Source organism: Pseudorasbora parva, chromosome 15 (assembly GCF_024679245.1).
Source record: "Pseudorasbora parva isolate DD20220531a chromosome 15, ASM2467924v1, whole genome shotgun sequence".
Classification (NCBI taxonomy): domain Eukaryota; kingdom Metazoa; phylum Chordata; class Actinopteri; order Cypriniformes; family Gobionidae; genus Pseudorasbora; species Pseudorasbora parva.
In genome coordinates, this window is record NC_090186.1 from 38,764,718 (window position 1) to 38,792,326 (window position 27,609).

At 38.8% G+C, this 27,609-nt stretch overlaps 1 protein-coding gene across 3 annotated transcripts in view; it reads right to left on the reverse strand.

Annotated features, from left to right (window-relative positions):
- efr3bb (EFR3 homolog Bb (S. cerevisiae)) overlaps positions 1-27,476 on the reverse strand; it is a 73,692-nt gene extending 46,216 nt beyond the window's left edge. The window contains exons 1-2 of one of the 3 annotated variants that reach the window (XM_067418019.1): positions 27,318-27,476; positions 26,718-26,882 (exon numbers count right to left, since the gene is read on the reverse strand). In XM_067418019.1, coding sequence (XP_067274120.1) covers positions 26,718-26,724 — 7 coding nt within the window. In that variant the 5' untranslated portion in view covers positions 26,725-26,882; positions 27,318-27,476. Of the gene's footprint in view, positions 1-24,970; positions 25,565-26,717; positions 26,883-27,317 lie in introns of those variants that run through there. The other 2 variants (XM_067418018.1, XM_067418017.1) reach the window with 2 other exon arrangements.
- Positions 27,477-27,609: the final 133 nt, after the last annotated feature.

Below are 27,609 nucleotides of genomic sequence, written 5' to 3' on the forward strand. Positions count from 1 at the left end.
GCAGAAACTGGTGCTGCTATGACCAGGAACCACAACACTCACATCTCTGAGATCAATTACATTTTATTCATTAATTTTAATGTCAGATGATGTCAAATGTTAATTTCAAAGTGAGTGCAGAATACTGTCCAAATGCTGAAGTTGTATTATCCTTACACTTCTCTTAAAAATAAATTAAGCCAAATCACAGAGACCGCAACAATGATTTTAATATCAGTGTCAGGTAAGAGTAATATGCGTGCATATCATTTATGGAAGTTTATTATAAACAGCCACTTTTATAAAATCATGTGAAATAATTTTTTTATCCATTTGAATTCTATCAATAAATAATTAGTTTAATGGGGGTGTCATACGTGATCTTTGCAAACACAGCGCATGACCTTCTTTAAAGCCCATGTTATAGAAAACAATTAAAAGTATTAGGATATCACTTTCAATTATGTGCAAATGTATTTTTTGCAGCTTAAAATTTTGTAAGTTCAGAAGACCAGTATTTAATTACAGATATAATATATGTTTTAGTTTTTTACTTATTTTTCACAATAAAGTGATAGATATTTGTGATAGCCTATGATATGAAAGGGTTAAATTATGAAAAAAACAAGAGACAAGGTGACACACACACAGAGTGAGAGAGACCCTCTCCACACACACACACACACACACACACACACACACACACACACACACACACACACACACACAGTAGTAATGCTGCAGGCAGCCCTTATCAGCTCAGCCCATCCCCCCCTCCACACACACACACATACACACACACTTGCATACGTACACTCATGTCTGGTTCACTATCTTTCTGGGGACTCATAGACGTAATGGTTTTTATGCTGTACAAACCATATATTCTGTCCTGCTACACTGCCCCTAAACCTATCCATCACACAAAACTTTCTGCATTTTTACATTGTCAAAAGAACTCATTCTGTATGATTCATAAGCTTCTGTACCCATTGGGACCTCAGTTTAGGTCCCTACAGTGACACGAGTCCCAATGAGTCTGTGTGCATTCAGGTTGAAGTCCCCAACAGGCTAGAAAACCACTCACACACACACACACACACACACACACACACACACACACACACACACACACACACACACACACACACACACACACTGTAGTAAGCTGCAGGTAGAAATCAGCCCCCCTCCCTTTCTCTCCACACACACACACACACACACACACACACACACACACACACACACACACACACACACACACACACACACACACACACACACACACACACACACTGTAGTAAGCTGAAGGTAGAAATCAGCCCCCCTCCCTCTCTCTCCACACACACACACACACACACACACACACGTCTGGTTCACTATCTTTTTGGGGACTCAGCATAGACGTAATGGTTTTTATGCTGTAACAACCATATATTCTGTCCTCCTACACTGCTCCTACCCCTAAACCTACCCATCACACAACTTTCTGCATTATCACCTTTTCAAAAGAACTCATTCTGTCTGATTTATAAGCTTCTGTACCCATTGGGACCTCAGTTTAGGTCCCTACAGTGACACGAGTCCTCATGAGTCTGTGTGCATTCAGGTTTAAGTCCCCAACAGGCTAGAAAAACACACACACACACAGAGGCAAGTTTTTTTTTGCTTGAAAGCTTATACAATATTGCCCTCTACTGGTCATTTAAGGGAGAGTGTCAAAAACACCTAAAAAGATTATTAGACTTTGACACATTGCCATGACAACAGTATTTCAAGAATCAGGAATCCATTCACATGTCTATATCTGCCATGTTTTGACATTATAATGATGAAGTTTGAACTAAATCGGGTGAAAATAAGATGGGGATTTAAAGCAATTTTGAAAGTGACACACTTCCTGCTGCCAGTTGGTGGCGCTATAACTTTGACTCACAAAAGTCATATCCATGTGATCGGCCTCTTACAACGAACACACAGCTGAAGTTTCATCAAAAAGAATTAATGTATGCAAAAGTTATAACACACTTCCTGTTTGCCTTTTCTCGCCATAAATTCATCTCTTCGCTACGGCCTAACCGTTTGAGATATCAGAAAGTCGCTTGCAATTTGGCATCCTCAGTGTCTTGACTTCATGCTGACTGAGTTTGGTGCTGATCGGATCAATCGTCTAGGAGGAGTATCGCAAATTCCACAGCATGCGTTTTCAAACAAGCCATAATAGCTCACTTCCTGTTTGGCTGACGTACAACTATGAGCACTATCGTTGTTTGGCCCAATGAGCTCTATATGTGTACCAAGTTTCATATATATACGTGAAAGCGTTTTTTATTAATGGACCAAGTTAAATCTCGCATTCAAGGGGGCGCTGTCGAGCCCCCCTGCCACGCCCGGGTCCCAGCCTCAGCCCGGCCCTGATGGCCGCGCATTCTGATGCGTGTGCAAAGTTTCAAGAGTTTTCGAGCACGGGAAAGGCCCCAAAAATGCCCAAATAGTCGGTAAAAAAAATAATAATAAATAATAATAATAACGAGCAGCGATGACGGGCCCAAGCCGGTGGCACCACCACCCCGGTGGCATCAGGCAAATTGTGCAAGACAGGCCATATGCATTTAAACAGGAGAGTATTTTAAAATCGCTCGAATATGCCACATTTACCGCAGCAGCTGGTGCCGGTGTGACCACAAGCCACACCCATGATGTAATTTAAATATAGATGAATTCTAATGTAATATGATATAATAGGTAATTTTCAAATATGTGTAAAGTCCAGAAGGCCAGTATTTAATTCATGGTCTTTTTATTTTATTAACAATTATTAAACTAATTATATAAAACTATATTGTTAGTGCCCTACAAATGAAGTTGGATTCACCACATTAACTGCAGCAGTTGGTGCTGCTATGACTACGAACCACAACAGTCACATCTATGAGATCAATTAAATTGAATTAATCAATTTCATGTCAGATGATGTCACATCAATTTCAAATGAGCGCAGAATACCGTCCGAATGGTGATATTGTATTATCCCAACACTTCTCTTCATGTGTTTTTGACCTACCTTAGCTATATACAATCTTATGCAATTAAGCTTGCTTTCATTTCAATATTTGTAGCATCCAATAAAAAATGTTAATTACAAAATGACCAATTGGAGCCAAATCACAGAAACTGCAGCAATGATTTTAATATTAGTGTCAGGTAAGAGTAAGATGCGCGTCTAAATTTTATGGAAGTTTATTATAAACTTTATTATAAAATTTACTTAGACTGACTGGGTAAACCCAGCCTGATCTGCCAGCGATTTGACTTCGCCCTGCAACACCTTTTAAAAACCCGTACATTGATTTCTACTGCTTCTGTTACACTTTTTTCTGGGAACAAATCACAGACTAACTTATTCACCTGGCACGCTATTGGCGAGTTTAGTAGTCTGTTTAGTTGACTATCCAATTGCATACAGAGTCATTCAAATAATGCTCGTTGATCAATCTTAAATTGAGCTTGGTCTGGTGATACCCAGACAACTTATAAACTAGAAAATCATGTGAAATTTACTTTTTAAATGAATTTGATGTTTATCAGTAAATAATTAATTTTAAGACATGTGTCTTTTCAAAAACAGCAAATGACCTTCTGTAAAGCCCACACACACACACACACACACACACACACACACACACACACACACACACACACACACACACACACACACACACACACACACAATTTCAAGCATGCTAAGTCTCAAAAACACCCCAAAAGATAATTAAACTGACACTTTGCCATAGCAACAGTATATAAAATATCAGGAATCCATTCGTATGTCTATATCTGTCATGTTTTCACATTATACTGATGAAGTTTGAAGTAAATCGGGTGAAAGTAAGACAGTGATTCAAAAATGTTTCAAAAAGTGACACATACTTTGACTGAATATTGGAATGTAGATGTCTTCAGGCCAGGACTCTTGTCAAACATGTGAAGTTTGAGGCAGATCGGACATTGTATGCCTGAGGTACAACAAATTCCTGTGTCATGGCGAAACATCAACATTTGTGAGGTCGCCACGGACACACCCTTCAGGGAAAACTCAAGATCTTCCCAGTTTAACGCCACAAAGGCCTTTAGATTAGACTGTGCAAATACGATGTTGATATGATTCAATCTCTAGGAGGAGTTTGTTAAAGTACAACGTCTGGCAATGGCAAAAACTGCACCAATTTACCAAAGAAAATTCTAAATATCTCAGTTCCTGTTGGTTTTTCAGATTTGGCGCCTAGGGTCTTTTTTGTAGGTATTGGGCTGTTGAATGCGTCTACTGAATTTTCATACTCATACATGAAACGTAGCACGAATGACACTTAATTTAAATTTTGTAGGTGGCGCTATCGAACCATTTTGTCACACCTAATTCTGAAACCCATATCAGATGTATGTTTTCACCACTTCTGATGCGTGTGCAAAGTTTCATGAGTTTTCATGCGTGTTTAGGCCCTCAAAAATGTAATTCATTTGGGAAAAGAAAAATGATGGTTTGAGCAATTACAGTGAGGTCCTCACACCTTAAGCCCTAAATATCTGAGTTCCTGTTCGTCGGAGCTAATGACTGTAAATTAGAAAGTTGTTCGGCTCAAAGAGAACAATATATATATAGAGTTTGGTGACTGAAGATAAAACTAACTCCCCCACTTTTGACAAAAGATTGCATTACTTTTGTCAAAAGATGGCGCTACTGAGCTCCTCCACCATGCCCGTTTTTAAGTCTTTGCCCTTATCTACTGGACAGCATGTCTGATGTGTGTGTCGAGTTTCATGTAATTTGAAGCATTTTAAGAGTCTCAAAAGCAGCGAAAAAGAATGTTATAGTTTGATGTGTTGCTGTGGCAACAGTATATACAATATCAGGAAGTGCTTACCAGCTTTATATCTGCTTTGTTTTTACATTATACTGATGAAGTTTGAAGTAAATCGGGTAAAAATAAGATGGTGATTTCAAAGCATTTTGAAAGTGACACACTTCCTGCTGCCAGTTGGTGGCGCTATAACTTAGACTCACAAAAGTCATATCCATGTGATCGGCCTCTTACAACGAACACACAGCTGAAGTTTAATCAAAATGAATTAATGAATGCAGAAGTTATAACACACTTCCGGTTTCCCTTTTCTCGCCATAAATTTGTCTCTTCGCCACGGCCAAACCGTTTTAGATATCAAAAAGTTGCTCGCAATTTAGCATCCTCAGTGTCTTTACTTCATGCTGACCGAGTTTGGTGCTGATCGGGTGAATTGTCTAGGAGGAGTATTGCAAATTCCACAGCATGCGTTTTCCGAACAACCCATAATAGCTCACTTCCTGTTGGGCTGACGCATAACTTAGAGCACGAAAGTTGTTTGGCCCGATGAGCTCTATATGTGTACTGAGTTTCATATATGTACGTGCAAGTGTGTTTGATTTATAGACCATGTTTTCAGACCCCACTTTAGGGGGCGCTGTCGAGCCCCCCTGCCACGCCCGGGTACCAGATTTGGTCCGGCCCTGATGGCCGCAGATTCCAATGTGTGTGCAAAGTTTCAAGAGTTTTCGAGCATGATAAGGGCCCCGAAAGTGCCCGAATAGTCGAAAAAGCTAAATTGTCCTTAGAAGAACAATAGGGCTCTGCGCCCTTTCAGGGCTTGGGCCCTAATAATTAAAGCTGCGAGCAGCGATGGCGGGCCCAAGCCGGTGGCACCGCCACCCCGGTGGCATCAGCTTAACTGTGCACAGCAGGCCAATAGGCATTTAATATGGGAAAAAATAAATAAAGGGACTATGTCAAAGTCATTTGAATTCACCTCATTAACTGCAGCAACTGGTGCTGCTATGACCAGGAACCACAACAGTCACATCTATGAGATCAATTACATTTTATTCATTAATTTTATGTTAGATGATGTCAAATCTCAATTTCAAAATGAGTGCAGAATACTGTCCAAATGCTGAAGTTGTATTATCCTTACACTTCTCTTAAAAATAAATTAAGCCAAATCACAGAGACCGCAACAATGATTTTAATATCAGTGTCAGGTAAGAGTAATATGCGTGCATATAATTTATGGAAGTTTATTATAAACAGCCACTTTTATAAAATCATGTGAAATTATTTTTTTTTAATCCATTTGAATTCTATCAATAAATAATTCGTTTACAGAGGTGTCATACGTGATCTTTGCAAACACAGCACATGACCTTCTTTAAAGCCCATGCTATAGAAAACAATTAAAAGTATTAGGATATCACTTTCAATTATGTGCAAATGTATTTTTTGCAGCTCAAAATATTGTAAGTTCAGAAGACCAGTATTTTATATATATATATATATATATATATATATATATATATATATATATATATATATATATATATATATATATATATATATATAAAATATTTTTTTTTCACATTAAAGTGATAGATATTGCTGATAGCAATTATGATATGAAAGGGTTAAATTATGAAAAAACAAGAGACAAGGCGACACACAGAGTGAGAGAGACCCCCTCCACACACACATACACACAGACAGACACACAGACAGACAGACACACACAGAGTGAGAGAGACCCCCTACACACACACACACACACACACACACACACTCACACACACACACACACACACACACACACACACACACACACACACACACACACACACACACACACACATATAGAGTGATCCTGAGAGAGGGAGGGGGAGGGGGAATGACAGACACAAAATCTAAACAGTGAGAGAATATTGTTTTTATTTCACTATCTGAAAACACTGTTTTGCAATAACAACAATAGTTTTATCTTCAAAACAGTGTTCCCTAGGACATATCCCACCTGGTTACGAAATAAGGCTACACTCCCACCTTCTGGTTATACTATATTTAGTTATTCTATATTTATATTTAAACAAAAGGCATTAATCTTCTCATTTTTTAAGTTACACACTACTTTTTTTCCTTTTTTTAAAGACAATTAAATGAGTTTTTTTCTTTTGTTAGTAATTTTTATATTTATATTTTTCTATTAATAATTATTTGTATTAACACAATTATTTAACTAATTATATAAAACAATATTGTCAATGCCCTACAAATAAACTGGTTTTATACTTTTTTTTATTTTATTCAAACCCAGAATAAAATGTTTTATCCTTCAATGCAGGCCAAAGCACAGCATTGGGAGGTAATCTTTTTAGACAGAAGAGTGGCTCACACACACACACACACACACACACACACACACACACACTGTAGAAATCAGTGACACGTGTCCCCATGAGTCTGTGTGCATTCAGGTTGAAGTCCCCACCAGGCTAGAAAAAAGAACACAAACACACACGCACACACACACACACACACACACACACACACACACACACACACACACACACACACACACACACACACACACACACACACACACACACACACACAGTAGTAATGCTGAAGTATGCTGAAGGCAACTCTTATCAGTTAAGCCCATCAACCATCCCCCATCCACAACATACACACCCACCCACAAACACACACACATACACACACACTCATGTCTGGTTCACTATCTTTCTGGGCACTCATAGACGTAATGGTTTTTATGCTGTACAAACCATATATTCTGTCCTCCTACACTGCCCCTGCCCCTAAACCTACCCATCACACAAAACTTTCTTCAAAAGAACTCATTCTGTCTGATTTATAAGCTTTTGTACCCATTGGGAAGTCCCCATGAGTCTGTGTGCATTCAGGTTTAAGTCCCCACTAAGCTAGAAAACCATTCACACACCCAGAGAGGCAAGGTTTTTTGCTTGAAAACTTATACAATATTGCCCTCTACTGGTCATTTAAGTGAGAGCATAAATGTTGAGAAAAAAAAAGAAAAAAAAAACTGTGATTATATAGAATAACCAGCAGGTGGGAGTATAGCCTTATTAATGAACCAGGCACGTGTGTTCTTATTTAGTCTTTTTTAGGCTTTTGCTACGGGAAAACCGTTTGAGATATCCAATAACCGTTCGCATTTTAGCATCTTCTGTATATTTACTTCATGTTGTCCGAGTTTGGAGGAGATTGAATGAATCGCTTTTGAGGAGAAGGTAAAAACTCAGAGCTCGCTTTCCACTTCTTGTTATCTTCCAACCAAATTATCTGACTTCCTGTTGGTCAGAGCTAATGACTGTAAATTAGAAAGTTGTCCGGCTCAAAATGTACAATATATATACCGAGTTTGGTAACTGTAGATAAAACTAACCCCCCGCTTTGGACAAAAGATGGCGCTACTGAGCCCCTCTACCACGCCCGTTTCTGAATCTTTGCTTGCATCTTCTGGACAGCATGTCTGATGTGTGTGTTGAGTTTCATGTAATTTCAAGCATGTGAAGAGTCTCAAAAACACCAAAAAAGATTATTAGACTTTGACACGTTGCCATGACAACAGTTTTTCTAGAATCAGGAATCCATTAATATGTCTATATCTGCCATGTTTTGACATTATACTGATGAAGTTTGAAGTAAATCGGGTGAAAATAAGATGGGTATTTAAAGCAATTTTGAAAGTGACACACTTCCTGCTGCCAGTTGGTGGCGCTATAACTTTGTCTCACAAAAGTCATATCCATGTGATCGGCCTCTTACAACGAACACACAGCTGAAGTTTCATCAAAATGAATTAATGTATGCAAAAGTTATAACACACTTCCTGTTTCCCTTTTCTCGCCATAAATTTGTCTCTTCGCCACTGCCAAACCGTTTGAGATATCAAAAAGTTGCTCGCAATTTAGCATCCTCAGTGTGTTTACTTCATGCTGACCGAGTTTGGTGCTGATCGGGTGAATCGTTTAGGAGGAGTATCGCAAATTTCAGAGCATGCGTTTTCCGAACAACCCATAATAGCTCACTTCCTGTTGGGCTGACGCATAACTTAGAGCACGAAAGTTGTTCGGCCCGATGAGCTCCATATGTGTACCGAGTTTCATATATATACGTGGAAGTTGGTTTGATTTATAGACCCCGTTTTCAGACCCCACTTTAGGGGGCGCTGTCGAGCCCCCCTGCCACGCCCTGGTCCCAGCCTCAGCCCGGCCCTGATGGCCGCGCATTCTGATGCGTGTGCAAAGTTTCAAGAGTTTTCGAGCATGGGAAGGGCCCCAAAAATGCCCAAATAGTCGCGTAAAAAAATAATAATAAATAATTAAAGCTGCGAGCAGCGATGACGGGCCCAAGCCGGTGGCACCACCAACCCGGTGGCTTCAGGCAAATTGTGCAAGACAGGCAATATGCATTTAAACAGGAGAGTATTTTAAAATCGCTCAAATATTCCACATTTACCGCAGCAGCTGGTGCCGCTATGACAATGACAAGCCACACCCATGATGTAATTTAAATATAGATGAATTCTAATGTAATATGATATAATAGGTAATTTTCAAATATGTGCAAAGTTATCTTTTGCAGCTCAAAATGTTGTAAGTCCAGAAGGCCAGTATTTAATTCATGGTCTTTTTATTTTATTAACACAATTGTTAAACGAATTATATAAAACTATATTGTTAGTGCCCTACAAATGAAAATGGATTCACCACATTAACTGCAGCAGTTGGTGCTGCTATGACTACGAACCACAACAGTCACATCTATGAGATCAATTCAATTTAATGAATCAGTTTCATGTCAGATGATGTCACATCAATTTTAAATGAGCGCAGAATACCGTCCGAATGGTGATATTGTATTATCCTAACACTTCTCTACATGTGTTTTTGACCTACCTTAGCTATTTACAATCTTATGCAATTAAGCATGCTTTCATTTCAATATTTGTAGCATCCAATAAAAAAATGTTAATTACAAAATTACCAATTGGAGCCAAATCACAGAAACTGCAGCAATGATTTTAATATTAGTGTCAGGTAAGAGTAAGATGCGCGTCTAAATTTTATGGAAGTTTATTATAAACTTTATTATAAAATTTACTTAGACTGACTGGGTAAACCGAGCCTAATCTGCCAGCGATTTGACTTCGCCCTGCAACACAGTCTGAAAACCTGTACATTCATTTCTACTGCTTCTGTTACACTTTTGCGGGAACAAATCACAGACAAACTTATTCACCTGGCACGCTATTGGCGAGTTTAGTAGTCTGTTTAGTTGACTATCCAATTGCATACAGAGTCATTCAAATAATGCTCATTGATCAAATCTTAAATTGAGCTTGGTCTGGTGATACCCAGACAACTTATAAACTAGAAAATCATGTGAAATTTACTTTTTAAATCAATTTGATTTTTATCAGTAAATAATTAATTTTAAGACATGTGTCTTTTCAAAAACAGCAAATGACCTTCTGTAAAGCCCATGTATAGAAAACACACACACACACACACACACACACACACACACACACACACACACACACACACACACACACACACACACACACACACACACACAATTTCAAGGATGCTAAGTCTCAAAAACACCCAAAAAAATAATTAAAAATGACACTTTGCCATAGCAACAGTATATATAATATCAGGAATACATTCGTATGTCTATATCTGTCATGTTTTCACATTATACTGATGAAGTTTGAAGTAAATCGGGTGAAAGTAAGACAGTGATTTAAATTTTTTTCAAAAAGTGACACATCCTGCTGCCAGTTGGTGGCACTATAACTGACTGAATATTGGAATGTAGATGTCTTCAGGCCAGGACTCTTGTCAAACATGTGAAGTTTGAGGCAGATCGGACATTGTATGCTTGAGGTACAACAAATTCCTGTGTCATGGCGAAACATCAACATTTGTGAGGCCGCCACGGACACACCCTTCACGGAAAACTCAAGATCTTCCCAATTTAACACCACAAAGGCCTTTAGATTAGACTGTGCAAATACGATGTTGATATGATTCAATCTCTAGGAGGAGTTTGTTAAAATACAACGTCTGGCAATGGCAAAAACTGCACCAATTTACCAAAGAAAATTCAAAATATCTCACTTTCTGTTGGTTTTTCAGATTTGGCGCCTTGGGTCTTTTTTGTAGGTTGCTGAATGCGTCTACCGAATTTTCATACTCATACATGAAACGTAGCGTGAATGACGCTTAATTTAAATTTTGTAGGTGGCGCTATCGAACCATTTTGCCACACCTAATTCTGAAACCCATATCAGATGTATGTTTTCACCACTTCTGATGCGTGTGCAAAGTTTCATGAGTTTTCATGCATGTTTAGGCCCTCAAAAATGTAATTCATTTGGGAAAAGAAAAATGATGGTTTTAGCAATTACAATAAGGTCCTCACACCTTAAGCCCTAAATATCTGAGTTCCTGTTCGTCTGAGCTAATGACTGTAAATTAGAAAGTTGTTCGGCTCAAAGAGAACAATATATATACAGAGTTTGGTGACTGAAGATAAATTTAACCCCCCCACTTTTGACAAAAGATTGCATTACTTTTGTCAAAAGATGGCGCTACTGAGCTCCTCCAACATGCCCGTTTTTAAGTCTTTGCCCATATCTACTGGACAGCATGTCTGATGTGTGTGTTGAGTTTCATGTAATTTGAAGCATTTTAAGAGTCTCAAAAGCAGCGAAAAAGAATGTTATAGTTTGATGTGTTGCCGAAGAAAATTCAAAATATCTCACTTCCTGTTGGTTTTTCAGATTTGGCGCCTTGGGTCTTTTTTGTAGGTATTGGGCTGCTGAATGCGTCTACTGAATTTTCATACTCATACATGAAACTTAGCGTGAATGACGCTTAATTTAAATTTTGTAGGTGGCGCTATCGAACCATTTTGTCACACCTAATTCTGAAACCCATATCAGATGTATGTTTTCACCACTTCTGATGCGTGTGCAAAGTTTCATGAGTTTTCATGCATGTTTAGGCCCTCAAAAATGTAATTCATTTGGGAAAAGAAAAATGATGGTTTTAGCAATTACAATAAGGTCCTCACACCTTAAGCCTTAAATATCTGAGTTCCTGTTCGTCGGAGCTAATGACTGTAAATTAGAAAGTTGTTCGGCTCAAAGAGAACAATATATATTCAGAGTTTGGTGACTGAAGATAAAACTATTCCCCCCACTTTTGACAAAAGATTGCATTACTTTTGTTAAAAGATGGCGCTACTGAGCTCCTCCACCATGCCCGTTTTTAAGTCTTTGCCCATATCTACTGGACAGCATGTCTGATGTGTGTGTTGAGTTTCATGTAATTTGAAGCATTTTAAGAATCTCAAAAGGAGCGAAAAAGAATGTTATAGTTTGATGTGTTGCCGTGGCAACAGTATATACAATATCAGGAAGTGCTTACCAGCTTTATATCTGCTATGTTTTGACATTATACTGATGAAGTTTGAAGTAAATCGGGTAAAAATAAGTTGGTGATTTCAAAGCATTTTGAAAGTGACACACTTCCTGCTGCCAGTTGGTGGCGCTATAACTTTGACTCACAAAAGTCATATCCATGTGATCGGCCTCTTACAACGAACACACAGCTGAAGTTTCATCAAAATGAATTAATGAATGCAGACGTTATAACACACTTCCTGTTTGTGGGGACTCATAGACGTAATGGTTTTTATGCTGTACAAACCATATATTCTGTCATCCTACACTGTTCCTGCCCCTAAACCAACCCATCACACAAAACTTTCCTCAAAAGAACTCATTCTGTCTGATTTATAAGCTTTTGTACCCATTGGGAAGTCCCATGAGTCTGTGTGCATTCAGGTTTAAGTCCCCACCAGACTAGAAAACCATTCACACACACACACACAGGCAAGGTTTTTTGCTTGAAAACTTATACAATATTGCCCTCTACTGGTCATTTAAGGGAGAGTATAAGTGTTGAAAAAACAGGAAAAAAAAAAACAGAAAAACAGCGTGTGATATATAGAATAACCAGCAGGTGGGAGTATAGCCTTATTAATGAACCAGGCACTTGTGTGCTTATTTTGTGTTTTTTAGGCTTTTGCTACGGGAACACCGTTTGAGATATCCAATAACCGTTCGCATTTTAGCATCTTCTGTATATTTACTTCATGTTGTCCGAGTTTGGAGGAGATTGAATGAATCGCTTTTGAGGAGAAGGTAAAAACTCAGAGCTCGCTTTCCACTTTGTGTTATCTTCCAACCAAATTATCAGACTTCCTGTTGGTCAGAGCTAATGACTGTAAATTAGAAAGTTGTCCGGCTCGAAAAGTACAATATATATACCGAGTTTGGTGAATGTAGATAAAACTAACCCCCCGCTTTGGACAAAAGTGACACTTCCCACTGCCAGTTGGTGGCGCTATAACTTTGACTCACAAAAGTCATATCCATGTGATCGGCCTCTTATAACGAACACACAGCTGAAGTTTCATCAAAATGAATTAATGTATGCAAAAGTTATAACACACTTCCTGTTTCCCTTTTCTCGCCATAAATTCATCTCTTTGCCACGGCCAAACCGTTTGAGATATCAAAAAGTTGCTCGCAATTTAGCATCCTCAGTGTGTTGACTTCATGCTGACTGAGTTTGGTGCTGATCGGGTGAATCGTCTAGGAGGAGTATCGCAAATTCCACAGCATGCGTTTTCCGAACAACCCATAATAGCTCACTTCCTGTTGTGCTGACGCTTAACTTAGAGCACGAAAGTTGTTCGGCCCGATGAGCTCTATATGTGTACCGAGTTTCATATATGTACGTGCAAGTGTGTTTGATTTATAGACCCCGTTTTCAGACCCCACTTTAGGGGGCGCTGTCGAGCCCCACTGCCACGCCCGGGTCCCAGCCTCAGCCCGGCCCTGATGGCCGCGCATTCTGATGCGTGTGCAAAGTTTCAAGAGTTTTCGAGCATGGGAAGGGCCCCCAAAATGCCCAAATAGTCGCGTAAAAAAATAATAAATAATAACAAAAAAAAATTAAAGCTGCGAGCAGCGATGACGGGCCCAAGCCGGGGGCACCGCCACCCCGGTGGCATCAGCTTAACTGTGCGCAGAAGGCCAATAGGCATTTAATATGGGAAAAAATAAAAGGACTATGTCAAAGTCATTTGAATTCACCTCATTAACTGCAGAAACTGGTGCTGCTATGACCAGGAACCACAACAGTCACATCTATGAGATCAATTACATTTTATTCACTAATTTTATGTCAGATGATGTCAAATGTCAATTTCAAAAGGAGTGCAGAACACTGTCCAAATGCTGAAGTTGTATTATCCTTACACTTCTCTTTGTGTTTTTGACCTACCGTAGCTTCTGTTTGTTCACCAGTCTTATGCAGTAAAAAGCATGCATGTTTTTATTTTAATGTGTGTGGCATTCAATATTTTTAAAAATATAAATAAATAAATAAATCTAAATCACAGAAACCACAAAAATAATTTTAATATCAGTGTCAGGTAAGAGTAATATACATGCACAATTTTGTAAGTCCAGAAGGCCTGTATATTTTTTAAAGATATGTTATATTTTGTGTGGTTTTTTTAACTTATTTTTCACATCAAAGTGATAGCTATTTGTGATAGCCTATGATATAAAAGCGTTAAATTATGGCAATCAAGAGACAAGGTGACACACACACACCAGGGATGGAAATTAGCACCCGCCACCAGCCAAATGCGGGTGATTTTGCGTTGTGGCGGGTAAACTCGCTTCACCTACCGGCCACCGTGGCGGGTAAATAAAAATAGCATACCGTTTCCCCTCTTTATAAACTGTGTTCAATGCATGCGAGTGCGGCCGCACTATGTATGTCCGAATATGACCAGTCGTTTTCGCCGTCATTACCCGGATGTAGTGCCAGAAGACGCGAATAATAACTCGCGCGCGCTGAGAGAAGATCCGTCACTGTCATCCGGAAGCGCGCACCCGTCTCACAGCGTGCAAATATTGAGTTCTCTTTCAAGTCTTGTGCTTAAACGGACAAACTCACACAAAAAGTATGCCAACATGTTCATCTTGATGAGAATTCTAGCAGACATAGTCTGAATATGCCTTAAGAGGACTTTATACAGTCGTGAAAGATGACGCATATCCCTCTATTAGGTCTTAAAGGGGCAGTAGCCTTTACTGCTCTGTTTAATGTCAAACAAACGATAAGGATATCACTCACTGCTCTTGATTGAATAGCTTTTGTAAGTTTAATAAGGAATAATCTTTCATTTAAACAGTTAAATATGCAGTTATTTTACATTTGATTACTTTATTACATTTCTGTAGGCTAGTAGACCTGTACATTATTATTTAATGTACACATGAGTGAGATCAAGTTAAACATTTTAGTTTGAATTTTATTTTATACTGTTTGATGTTGCAATGTGCTAAATAAATATTTGCATAATTTGTAATTGATTTATTATTTGAAACTTTAATATTAATTTATGTAATTGCAATGCCTTGATTTTTAGTAAAGTTACTCAGTCATAGCATTAGCCATAAATGCAATGGACAATTGGCATAATTTCTTTTAGTGCTTCGGTTTCAGCCAATAATTTTTATTTCGATGCATCCCTACTGACAATGTTCTGCTCGGTATGTCGTCAACATGCTTCAGAAGATGCCAAAACTAGTAGTTTCATTGTTGGTACTAAAAACCTAAAACTGGAAGCCATAAAAGAATCATCCAAATGCCACATCCAGGTAAAGAAAAAAGAAAAAAGAGAGAACATAGAACCCTACTCATTTAATGAAATGTATATCAGTTCATGGTTTGTGTGTGTATAAGAGTGAAAAAATGTCAGTATTTCATTGAGATTTGAGATTAAATAAACTGCTTAAGTATTGTAGAGCTTGTAGTATTAATTTTCACGTGCAGTTACACATTGTCGGTTATAAATAAGAAAGTGGCTGGTAAAAACGTTGAGTGGCTGGTAGATTTTGAAATCCACCAGCCACAGTGGCCGGTGGACAAAAAAGTTAATTTCCATCCCTGACACACACACACACACACACACACACACACACACACACACACACACACACACACACACACACACACACACAGAGTGAGAGAGACCCCCCCCCACCACACACACACACACTCACGCACACACACACGCACACACACACACAGAGTGAGCCTGAGAGAGTGGGGGGGGGGGGGGGGTAAGGACAGACAGAAAGAGAGAGGCATAGTCTGATTCCGATTGAACAAGATTTGAAACAAAAAATTAAATTTACATTCTCAAAAGAACTCATTCTGTGTGATTTATAAGCTTTTGTACCCATTGGGACCTCAATTTAGGTCCCTACAGTGACACGAGTCCCCATGAGTCTGTGTGCATTCAGGTTGAAGTCCCCACCAGGCTAGAAAAACATGAATATTGAACAAGATTTTAAACAAAAAATAATAATAAAATCTAAATGGTCAGAGAAAATTATTTGAAAAAGAAACTCAAATGTGTTTTTTTTATGTTAGTATTTTAGTTTTAAGAATTAATCTTCAAATAAAAAATGTTAAAGAAAACCAATATATTGATAAAAAAAAATACAAAAAGTACATTCATTTTACATTTTTATTCTTTCTGAGTTTGGTGACTATAGATAAAACTAGCCAAGTGTTTTATTTTTATACATTTTTCTCAAAGACTTATCCAGCCGTGTTCATAAATAAGGCTATACTCCCACCTTCTTTGTATTAACACAATTATTAAACTAATTATATAAAAAATATTGTCAATGCCTGTCAAATCTTCAGTGTCCTTTGTTTCATGTTGACCGAGTTGACTTTAGTATTTATCTAAAGGTCTTTTTATATTTGTATTTTCACAATTACGAAACTTATTATATAAAACGATATTGTCAATGCTCTACAAATTAACTGGTTCCATACTTTTTCCATTTTTTTATTCAAACCCAGAAATATATATATATTTATCCTTTAATGCTGGCCAAAGCACACAGCAATAAAAGAGCTAATCTTTTCCTCATCAAAATGCAACTGACACCCATCCCCCATCAGACACACACACACACACACACACACACACACACACACACACACACACACACACACACACACACACACACACACACACACACACACACACACACACACACTCACACTCATGTCTGGTTCACTATCTTTCTGGGGACTCATAGACGTAATGGTTTTTATGCTTTACAAACCATATATTCTGTCCTCCTGCCCCTACCCCTAAACCTACCCATTTCACAAAACTTTCTGCATTTTTACATTTTCAAAAGAACTCATTCTGTATGATTTATAAGCTTTTGTACCCATTGGGACCTCAATTTAGGCCCCTACAGTGACATGTGTCCCCATGAGTCTGTGTGCATTCAGGTTGAAGTCCCCACCAGGCTAGAACAACACACACACACACACACACACACACACACACACACACACACACACACACACACACACACACACACACACACACAGAAGTAATGCTGAAGTATGCTGCAGGCAACTCAAATCAGCTCAGCCCATCCCCCCATCCACAACACCCCCCTTCACCCCCCCACCCCTGCCCCTGCCCCTCACACACACACACACACACACACACACACACACACACACTCATGTCTGGTTCACTATCTTTTTCTGGGGACTCACCATAGATGTAATGGTTTTTATGCTGTACAAACCATATATTCTGTCCTCATACACTGCTCCTACCCCTAAACCTACCCATCACACAACTTTCTGCATTTTCACCTTTTCAAAGTAACTCATTCTGTTTGATTTATAAGCTTTCGTACCCATTGGGAAGTCCCCATGAGTCTGTGTGCATTCAGGTTTAAGTCCCCACCAGGCTAGAAAACCATTCACACACACACACAGAGGTAAGGTTTTTTTGCTTGAAAACTTATACAATATTGCCCTCTACTGGTCATTTAAGTGAGAGCATAAGTGTTGAAAAAAAAAACAGTGTGATATAGAGAATAACCAGCAGGTGGGAGTATAGCCTTATTTATGAACCAGGCACTTGTGTTCTTATTTTGTGTTTTTTAGGCTTTTGCTACGGGACCACCGTTTGAGATATCCAATAACCGTTCGCATTTTAGCATCTTCTGTATATTTACTTCATGTTGTCCGAGTTTGGAGGAGATTGAATGAATCGCTTTTGAGGAGAAGGTAAAAACTCAGAGCTCGCTTTGCCACTTCTTGTTATCTTCCAACCAAATTATCTGACTTCCTGTTGGTCAGAGCTAATGACTGTAAATTAGAAAGTTGTCCGGCTCGAAATGTACAATATATATACCGAGTTTGGTGAATGTAGATAAAACTAACCCACACACTTTGGACAAAAGTGACACACTTCCTGCTGCCAGTTGGTGGCGCTATAACTTTGACTCACAAAAGTCATATCCATGTGATCGGCCTCTTACAACGAACACACAGCTGAAGTTTCATCAAAATGAATTAATGTATGCAAAAGTTATAACACACTTCCTGTTTCCCTTTTCTCGCCATAAATTCGTCTCTTCGCCACGGCCAAACCGTTCGAGGTATCAAAAAGTTGCTTGCAATTTAGCATCCTCAGTGTCTTGACTTCATGCTGACCGAGTTTGGTGCTGATCGGGTGAATCGTCTAGGAGGAGTATTGCAAATTCCAGAGCATGCGTTTTCCGAACAACCCATAATAGCTCACTTCCTGTTGGGCTGACACATAACTTAGAGCACGAAAGTTGTTCGGCCCGATGAACTCTATATGTGTACCGAGTTTCATATGTGTACGTGAAAGTGTGTTTCATTTATAGACCACGTTTTCAGACCCCACTTTAGGGGGCGCTGTCGAGCCCCCCTGCCACGCCCGGGTCCCAGCCTCAGCCCGGCCCTGATGGCCGCGCATTCTGATGCGTGTGCAAAGTTTCAAGAGTTTTCGAGCATGGGAAGGGCCCCAAAAATGCCCAAATAGTCGGGTTAAAATAATAATAATAATTAAAGCTGCGAGCAGCGATGACGGGCCCAAGCCGGGGGCACCGCCACCCCGGTGGCATCAGCTTAACTGTGCACAGCAGGCCAATAGGCATTTAATATGGGAAAAATAAATAATGGGACTTTGTCTAAGTCATTTGAATTCACCTCATTAACTGCAGCAACTGGTGCTGCTATGACCAGGAACCACAACAGTCACATCTCTGAGATCAATTACATTTTATTCATAAATTTTATGTCAGATGATGTCAAATGTCAATTTCAAAATGAGTGCAGAATACTGTCCAAATGCTGAAGTTGTATTATCCTTACACTTCTCTTAAAAATAAATTAAGCCAAATCACAGAGACCGTAACAATGATTTTAATATCAGTGTCAGGTAAGAGTAATATGCGTGCATATAATTTATGGAAGTTTATAATAAACAGCCACTTTTATAAGATCATGTGAAATTTAATTTTTTAATCCATTTGAATTCTATCAATAAATAATTAGTTTATAGAGGTGTCATACATGATCTTTGCAAACACAGCACATGACCTTTTTTAAAGCCAATGTTACAGAAAACAATTAAAAGTATTAGGATATCACTTTCAATTATGTGCAAATGTATTTTTTGCAGCTCAAAATATTGTAAGTTCAGAAGACCAGTATTATATATATAATACATTTTTTTAAACTTATTTTTCACAATAAAGTGATAGATATTGCTGATAGCAATTATGATATGAAAGGGTTAAATTATGAAAAAACAAGAGACAAGGTGACACAGACAGAGTGAGAGAGACCCCCTACACACACACACACACACACACACACACACACACACACACACAGTGAGAGAGACCCCCTCCACACACACACGCACACACACACAGAGTGATCCTGAGAGAGGGAGGGGGAAGGGGAATGACAGACACAAAATCTAAACAGTGAGCGAACATTGTTTTTATTTCACTGTCTGAAAACACTGTATTGCAATAACAACAATAGTTTTATCTTCAAAACAGTGTTCCCTAGGACATATCCAACCTGGTTACTGAATAAGGCTACACTTCCACCTTCTGGTTATTCTATATTTAGTTATTCTATATTTATATTTAAACAAAAGGCATTAATCTACTTTTTTTTAAGACAATTAAATGTGTTTTTTTCTTTTGTTAGTAATGTTTTTTTATATTTATATTTTTTTATTAATAATTATTTGTATTAACACAATTATTTAACTAATTATATAAAACAATATTGTCAATGCCCTACAAATAAACTGGTTTTATACATTCATTTTTTTATTCAAACCCAGAATAAAATGTTTTATCCTTTAATGCAGGCCAAAGCACAGCATTGAGAGGTAATCTTTTTAGACAGAAGAGTGGCTCACACACACATACACACACACTGTAGAAATCAGTGACACGTGTCCCCATCAGTCTGTGTGCATTCAGGTTGAAGTCCCCACCAGGCTAGCAAAAAGAACACACACACACACACGCACACACACACACAGTAGTAATGCTGAAGTATGCTGCAGGCAACTCTTATCAGTTAAGCCCATTCACCATCCCCCATCCACAACACACACACCCACCCACAAACACACACACATACACACACACTCATGTCTGGTTCACTATCTTTCTGGGGACTCATAGACGTAATGGTTTTTATGCTGTTCAAACCATATTCTGTCATCCTACACTGCCCCTGCCCCAAAACCTACCCATCACACAAAACTTTCTTCAAAAGAACTCATTCTGTCTGATTTATTAGCTTTTGTACCCATTGGGAAGTCCCCATGAGTCTGTGTGCATTCAGGTTTAAGTCCCCACCAGCCTAGAAAACCATTCTCACACACACACACAGAGGCAAGGTTTTTTGCTTGAAAGCTTATATAATATTGCCCTCTACTGGTCATTTAAGGGAGAGCATAAGTGTTGAAAAAAAACAAAAAAAAACAACAGTGTGATATATAGAATAACCAGCAGGTGGGAGTATAGCCTTATTTATGAACCAGGCACGTGTGTCCCTATTTTGTGTTTTTTAGGCTTTTGCTAAGGGAACACCGTTTGAGATATCCAATAACCGTTCGCATTTTAGCATCTTCTGTATATTTACTTCATGTTGTCCGAGTTTGGAGGAGATTGAATGAATTGCTTTTGAGGAGAAGGTAAAAACTCAGAGCTCGCTTTCGACTTCTTGTTATCTTCCAACCAAATTATCTGACTTCCTGTTGGTCAGAGCTAATGACTGTAAATTAGAAAGTTGTCCGGCTCAAAATGTACAATATATATACCGAGTTTGGTGACTGTAGATAAAACTAACCCCCCACTTTGGACAAAAGATGGCGCTATTGAGCCCCTCTACCACGCCCGTTTCTGAATCTTTGCTTGCATCTTCTGGACAGCATGTCAGATGTGTGTGTTGAGTTTCATGCAATTCCAAGCATGCTAAGAGTCTCAAAAACACATAAAAAGATTATTAGACTTTGACACGTTGCCATGACAACAGTATTTCAAGAATCAGGAATCCATTCATATGTCTATATCTACCATGTTTTGACATAATACTGATGAAGTTTGAAGTGAATCGGGTGAAAATAAGATGGGGATTTAAAGCAATTTTGAAAGTGACACACTTCCTGCTGCCAGTTGGTGGCGCTATAACTTTGACTCACAAAAGTCATATCCATGTGATCGGCCTCCTACAACGAACACACATCTGAAGTTTCATCAAAATGAATTAATGTATGCAGAAGTTATAACACACTTCCTGTTTCCCTTTTCTCGCCATAAATTCGTCTCTTCGCCACGGCCAAACCGTTTGAGATATCAAAAAGTTGCTCGCAATTTGGCATCCTCAGTGTGTTGACTTCACGCTGACCGAGTTTGGTGCTGATCGGGTGAATCGTCTAGGAGGAGTATCGCAAATTCCACAGCATGCGTTCCACAGCATGCGTTCAACAACCCCTAATAGCTCACTTCCTGTTGGGCTGACGCATAACTTAGAGCACGAAAGTTGTTCGGCCCGATGAGCTCTATATGTGTACCGAGTTTCATATATGTACGTGCAAGTCGGTTTGATTTATAGACCACGTTTTCAGACCCCACTTTAGGGGGCGCTGTCGAGCCCCCCTGCCACGCCCGGGTCCCAACCTCAGCCCCGCCCTGATGGCCGCGCATTCTGATGCGTGTGCAAAGTTTCAAGAGTTTTCGAGCATGGGAAGGGCCCCAAAAATGCCCAAATAGTCGGTAAAAAAAATAATAATATATAATAATAATAATAATCCTTAGAAGAACAATAGGGCTCTGCGCCCTTTCAGGGCTTGGGCCCTAATAATAATAATAATAATCCTTAGAAGAACAATAGGGCTCTGCGCCCTTTCAGGGCTTGGGCCCTAATAATCCTTAGAAGAACAATAGGGCTCTTCGCCCTTTCAGGGCTTGGGCCCTAATAACAAATAATCCTTAGAAGAACAATAGGGCTCTTCGCCCTTTCAGGGCTTGGGCCCTAATAATAATCCTTAGAAGAACAATAGGGCTCTGCGCCCTTTCAGGGCTTGGGCCCTAATAATCCTTAGAAGAACAATAGGGCTCTGCGCCCTTTCAGGGCTTGGGCCCTAATAAAATTGTAAGTTATTCATTTCATTTCAGTTCTCAGAATGTGTTTTTCAGAAATGCAATTTCATCACTGTAACACAATAAAATATTCCCAAGGTTGGAGCCACTACTGCTCTTCCCCGTCACAAATCAGCTGATGTAATTACAATCGTTAAAACTGTGCTAAAGCAAGGCCAAAGGAAGGCAAAATATTTGATCGGCAACACATTTACCAACCTGCTCCAAACAGCAGCTACAAATTAAATCAATCATGTTCACTAAACTGCTAAATGTGTTCTTTTAACACAGACTTTTAAAAGGACAGAAGGATGGATTTTTGCTTCAAGTGATAGGCTAGATGAGTGAAATGATATTGTTGTCCTGTGCATGCATTGGATATTGGCTGTTTATTAGTACTTAAACCACATAACAATGCTTTATTCTGCATGACTTTATTCAACATCGCTTAACTCTACCCAATACCTAAATTTAACAACTACCTTACTAACAAGCAGTAAGAGCAAAAGAGTTGGATTCTCATGCTAAACAAAATAAAAATTAAAGGAGCATTTCTGTGCCCTTCAGGATTTGAACAAGTTTCTGAACTTTTTTTTCCCTCGAGTATGGCCCTGTATGAATTGCTGACATGCAAAAGTGAACTTTGTTTGGGTTAAGGAAGCCATCGGCAGCGCTGTCATTTTGTTTCCAGACCACCGAATCAACGTCACTAAAGAAATATCTGGTTATGAGGGAAAGATAACCTTGCTCAGCTTCCCAAATAACCCAGCGTTAAGGAAACAGTGGATGCAGTTTTTTTCCGGAGCAGCAACAGAGTTCTGCAAGTGTATTTGTTTGTTCCCAGTCATGAGGCGAAATGAGGCGATAAGTGAAACTGCATCAAATGTCTTTTTTGTTGGCAATCGGTGCGTAAAGCCATAAAATGTTAACAACACAAAGGTATTAGGGATGTCACTTTATATTCGATATTCGAATATGCATTCGAACATGACGTGAAACATCTATAATCAAAGTTATCGAACTTTAAATAAACTATCTGGTTTTTAAAGTGCCATGTATAGCGCATATGTATACAGTCAATAACTCCATTTAAGCACCTCAGTCAGAATAAAAATGCCCAAACCGAATGAAACTGTAATCGGTTTAAGAGGGGTGAGATAAACGTTTTCATGAACCAATCAAACAAAAAATTTCACCATGTAAACGACCTGACCGGATTACTCACATCCTTATATGATGTGATATAGCGTGCGCCCTCCACCACTGAAGAGCGCGCGCCGAGTTTACCACGCAGGCTATAATGTTGACAAGAGAGGAACGTTTCTGAGGGGTAAACTTTCTATTTCATAAGAAGTTATGAAGATAATGTTGGAATTATGACACAGACATAGCCTGGCTACATCCTCTTATCTCGACGTTCTAGCATTTGTCCAAGGCACTTTTTATTCAACTGCGCAGCGCCTGACAGAAGATTTTATTTTTTCTGAGATGATTATTACACTTTACAACAAGTAAATAGCTTTTATAAAACCGTATATGTCCTTGTGGCCGTTGAGAGATGGCATCCGCGAAGGCGTGAACACATTCCAGCAGCTGGAGAGGACAGCGTCGACATTTTTAATGCGGAAGACAAACTGTGTGCGCATGTCACAGAACAATTCCGATTAAAAGTCAGCACATGTAAACCCCAGATCGGTTTAGATAACGTCTCATGTGAACAGTCCACTGAATCTTTCAATCATAATTATTCTAATCGCAATGACTGCACTGCAATTAAAGGGATAGTTCACCCAAAAAAATTATATTCTGTCATCATTTATTCATTCTCAAGTTGTTCCAAACTAGGGATGTTAACGACAAATGACGCTAAACGAATCGTCGATAATAATTTAATTGATAAAACTAACACTGTGTCTACACCGGACCGACTGTTATAGCTTGCGTCACAACACTTTAAGGCTATCTACACTGGACGCAACAAAGCGCCTTTTGTAAAACATTTGTCCTTCATGTAAATACGTCATAAATGAAGACATCAAAACAGAACGAGGCATCAGTTTACTGTCAGAGATTGGCCACCTGTGTTGCAACCTCATCCAATGTAAACAACATTACAGATTATAATGGTTCATCCGGTGTAGATATTGCTTGTATTTGTTATCGATTTTCGATTAAGCAAGGTCATGCGCGTGCATGCTGCTCAATAGTGAATCGTGTAAAGCAAACACAAGGAAAAATGAAGGGGAACCATTTTACATTAAACGGCTGATGACAGAATTTTAATTTTTGGGTGAAAAATCCCTTTAAGTTAAAAAATTCTTAAGCCATATGTACTTAAATGTGAAATGACATCACTCCAGAGTAGATTCACAAGCACAATGGTATTCTACTGAGTAAATCCGATTCTGTGAGAAGAATACATCAGTATCCTGGCAGAGACAGGACCTCTTACCACGGCTCGGGCGGTGATCCAGCAGGGTACGACAGTCCAGTGCCAATCTCCGGGTTGCAACAGGTTCCGGGACAGCCATGAGCATAAGAATATCAGCTCACACACTTACAAACTACTCTTAAAAGTCACAAAAATAGCTATTTAGATAACCTCTTGGTTATATAAATAAACAAACAAATGAAAATAATCAATACAAATTTATAAAAGAGCAGCCTGCTCTCTTGCAACTCACACAATCCTCCAATGTCCTAAAGTATAAAATGCAGAAAGCAAACTAACTTGTTGATCTAATACTCAGAAAGCCAAATCAACCAAATAAGAAACTCTCTCTCTATATATATATAAAAAACTCCCACCAAACACTTTGGAAATAATATTATGAAATCCTTCAAAATCTTGATTTATACAAAAAACAAGCCTACAAACAAAATCCTCTGTAAAGCGTCTTGTTCTTGCACTTTCTCAGGTCTTTTTTTAAAGTTAATCACTGGGTTTTTGCAGGGTGTTCAGCTCACGACATCCCTTCAGCTCTGGACAGATTCCTGTGCCTTGTCTAACTTGTCACTGACAGCGTCTCCTTGGTCCGACAAACTCCCACACTCTCTTTCTCTCTGGAGTTTGAGACAATGACGGAGGAGGAATAGTGGAACTTATTGTGCCAGTGAGATGTTTATTAATGAGAGAGAGAGAGAGCGCGAGAGAGAGAGAGAGAGAGAGAGAGAGAGAGAGAGAGAGAGAGAGAGAGAGAGAGAGAGAGAGAGAGAGAGAGAGAGAGAGAGAGAGAGAAATGCAAACTGGCCAAATCCAATGCCTGTCCTCACAAATAGAAATATACAAGTAGGCCCAAAGGGAATCTGGACCAGCAGAAACCTACAAAAACAAATCTCCAAAGTCTTCTGAAGAATGGAAATTACTAAAATTTACAAATGCTTCTAGTTGCTATTTACACTCTCAAAATCTGAACAAAAGAAAAATTGCAGATTTCATAAAGCCATAATGTGATGAAGTAGCGAAGTAGCTAGCATCAGAGCTTTTCATATGTATTGTGGCGTACATCCAAACAGATGATCAAACAAGAAAAAAAATCAGTTGTTGATTGGTTGGCGGTAGTTCTGGCGGGTTTATGCGGATTACATTATTGCATAAAAAGAGTGCAGGCACATTTATGAATTGACTCAACATTATGCTTCAAAAAAGGTTATTTTTTCACTGTTAACAGCGTAATGAAAGCACTGAAGACACTTTCTAAACATTCTGTTGATCACAGTGAATTCGTATAACTAATATGAGCTAAGATGTGGAACTTTTTTAGACAAATGCAAAACATAAACATGGAGGAATTGTTCAAAAAAAGATTATTGAGATGCATTTAGAAAACAAAAGGTGTGCATTTCTATTTATGCCAACTTTAAAGATCTGCTAAAACTTTTTAGGTTAGAGTGATGTGGAAAATTGAACACAATATTATTACATACTCTGAATGACGACCAGCTAAATAAGAGCATTTCAAAGAAATGTAATTTTATACCTGCAAAACTTCTCCAACAGCAGAGTAAGTAAAAATATTCACCCATAAAAATGTACTGTTGTAACCAGTTTTCAGTTTTGTTATAGGCTATAAATATAGTTACTAATTTACATGGCTCATTCAGTTACTTTCCATTGTGCGATTAAAAATGTAACTTGTATGTACTTCACACATGCATTGAACCATTGAACCTTGGATAATATAGAATAAAGCTCATACCGGTCATGATGTCTTTCAAGTCACGCCAGATGTCGCTCTTGCACTCAACCAGTCACTGCGACGCACCGGCGTCCAGCGGTCCAAAGCCGGACTTCACGCCTAACAAGTACGCTCTGTTCCGCTCACTCACAGTAGGAAAGCTGCAGGGTGGTGTGAGGCCTACCGCTAGAACACATAGATAAGATTCAAAACAGATCCCGCTGCACTTAAACATTGCTTACGTTTATATTTATAGGTACAATTAACAACATGTTTGTGTTTTTGTGGGCTTTATGATAGTCCAATTTTGTGCAAAACGTTTTTCGCGCAGCTTTCCACAGTTTTCAGTGTTATTGTGAGCGATTTCTAACCAAACACGAATGTAAATACTTTTAGAAATGAATCGCGTTTAAACTACATTTTTCTTTTCATTCCGTTAATAAACGGATTTAATGATCCTCAAATAATGTGAAGAACATGTTAAGAAATTACCTGTCCAGACAGGGTGTGTAAATGTACAATTGTACATTTGTGACTAAAAACAATTGTTTGGACATTTTCCGTTGACGTTAACACTTTCATAACTATAAAACCCCCAGATTCATATTTTTATTTCCTCACCGCTTGTTTTCAGCTGCATAGTCTGGTAGAACATTAAGCTCCTCTCATGTTCCGTCAACGAGCCTAAATAAACATGATAACTGAGTCGAATTCACTGCCTTGCCTTGCATGTGAATGACGGCGCTTATACACACACACACACACACACACACACACACACACACACACACACAGACACACACACAGACAGTGATTCAGACTCTCTTCCTCTGTCTGAGTCTGAGCCAGCTAACTTACATGACAACTGCATGGAATTCAACACTTTCAGATAAATTAATCATGCAATCATTCT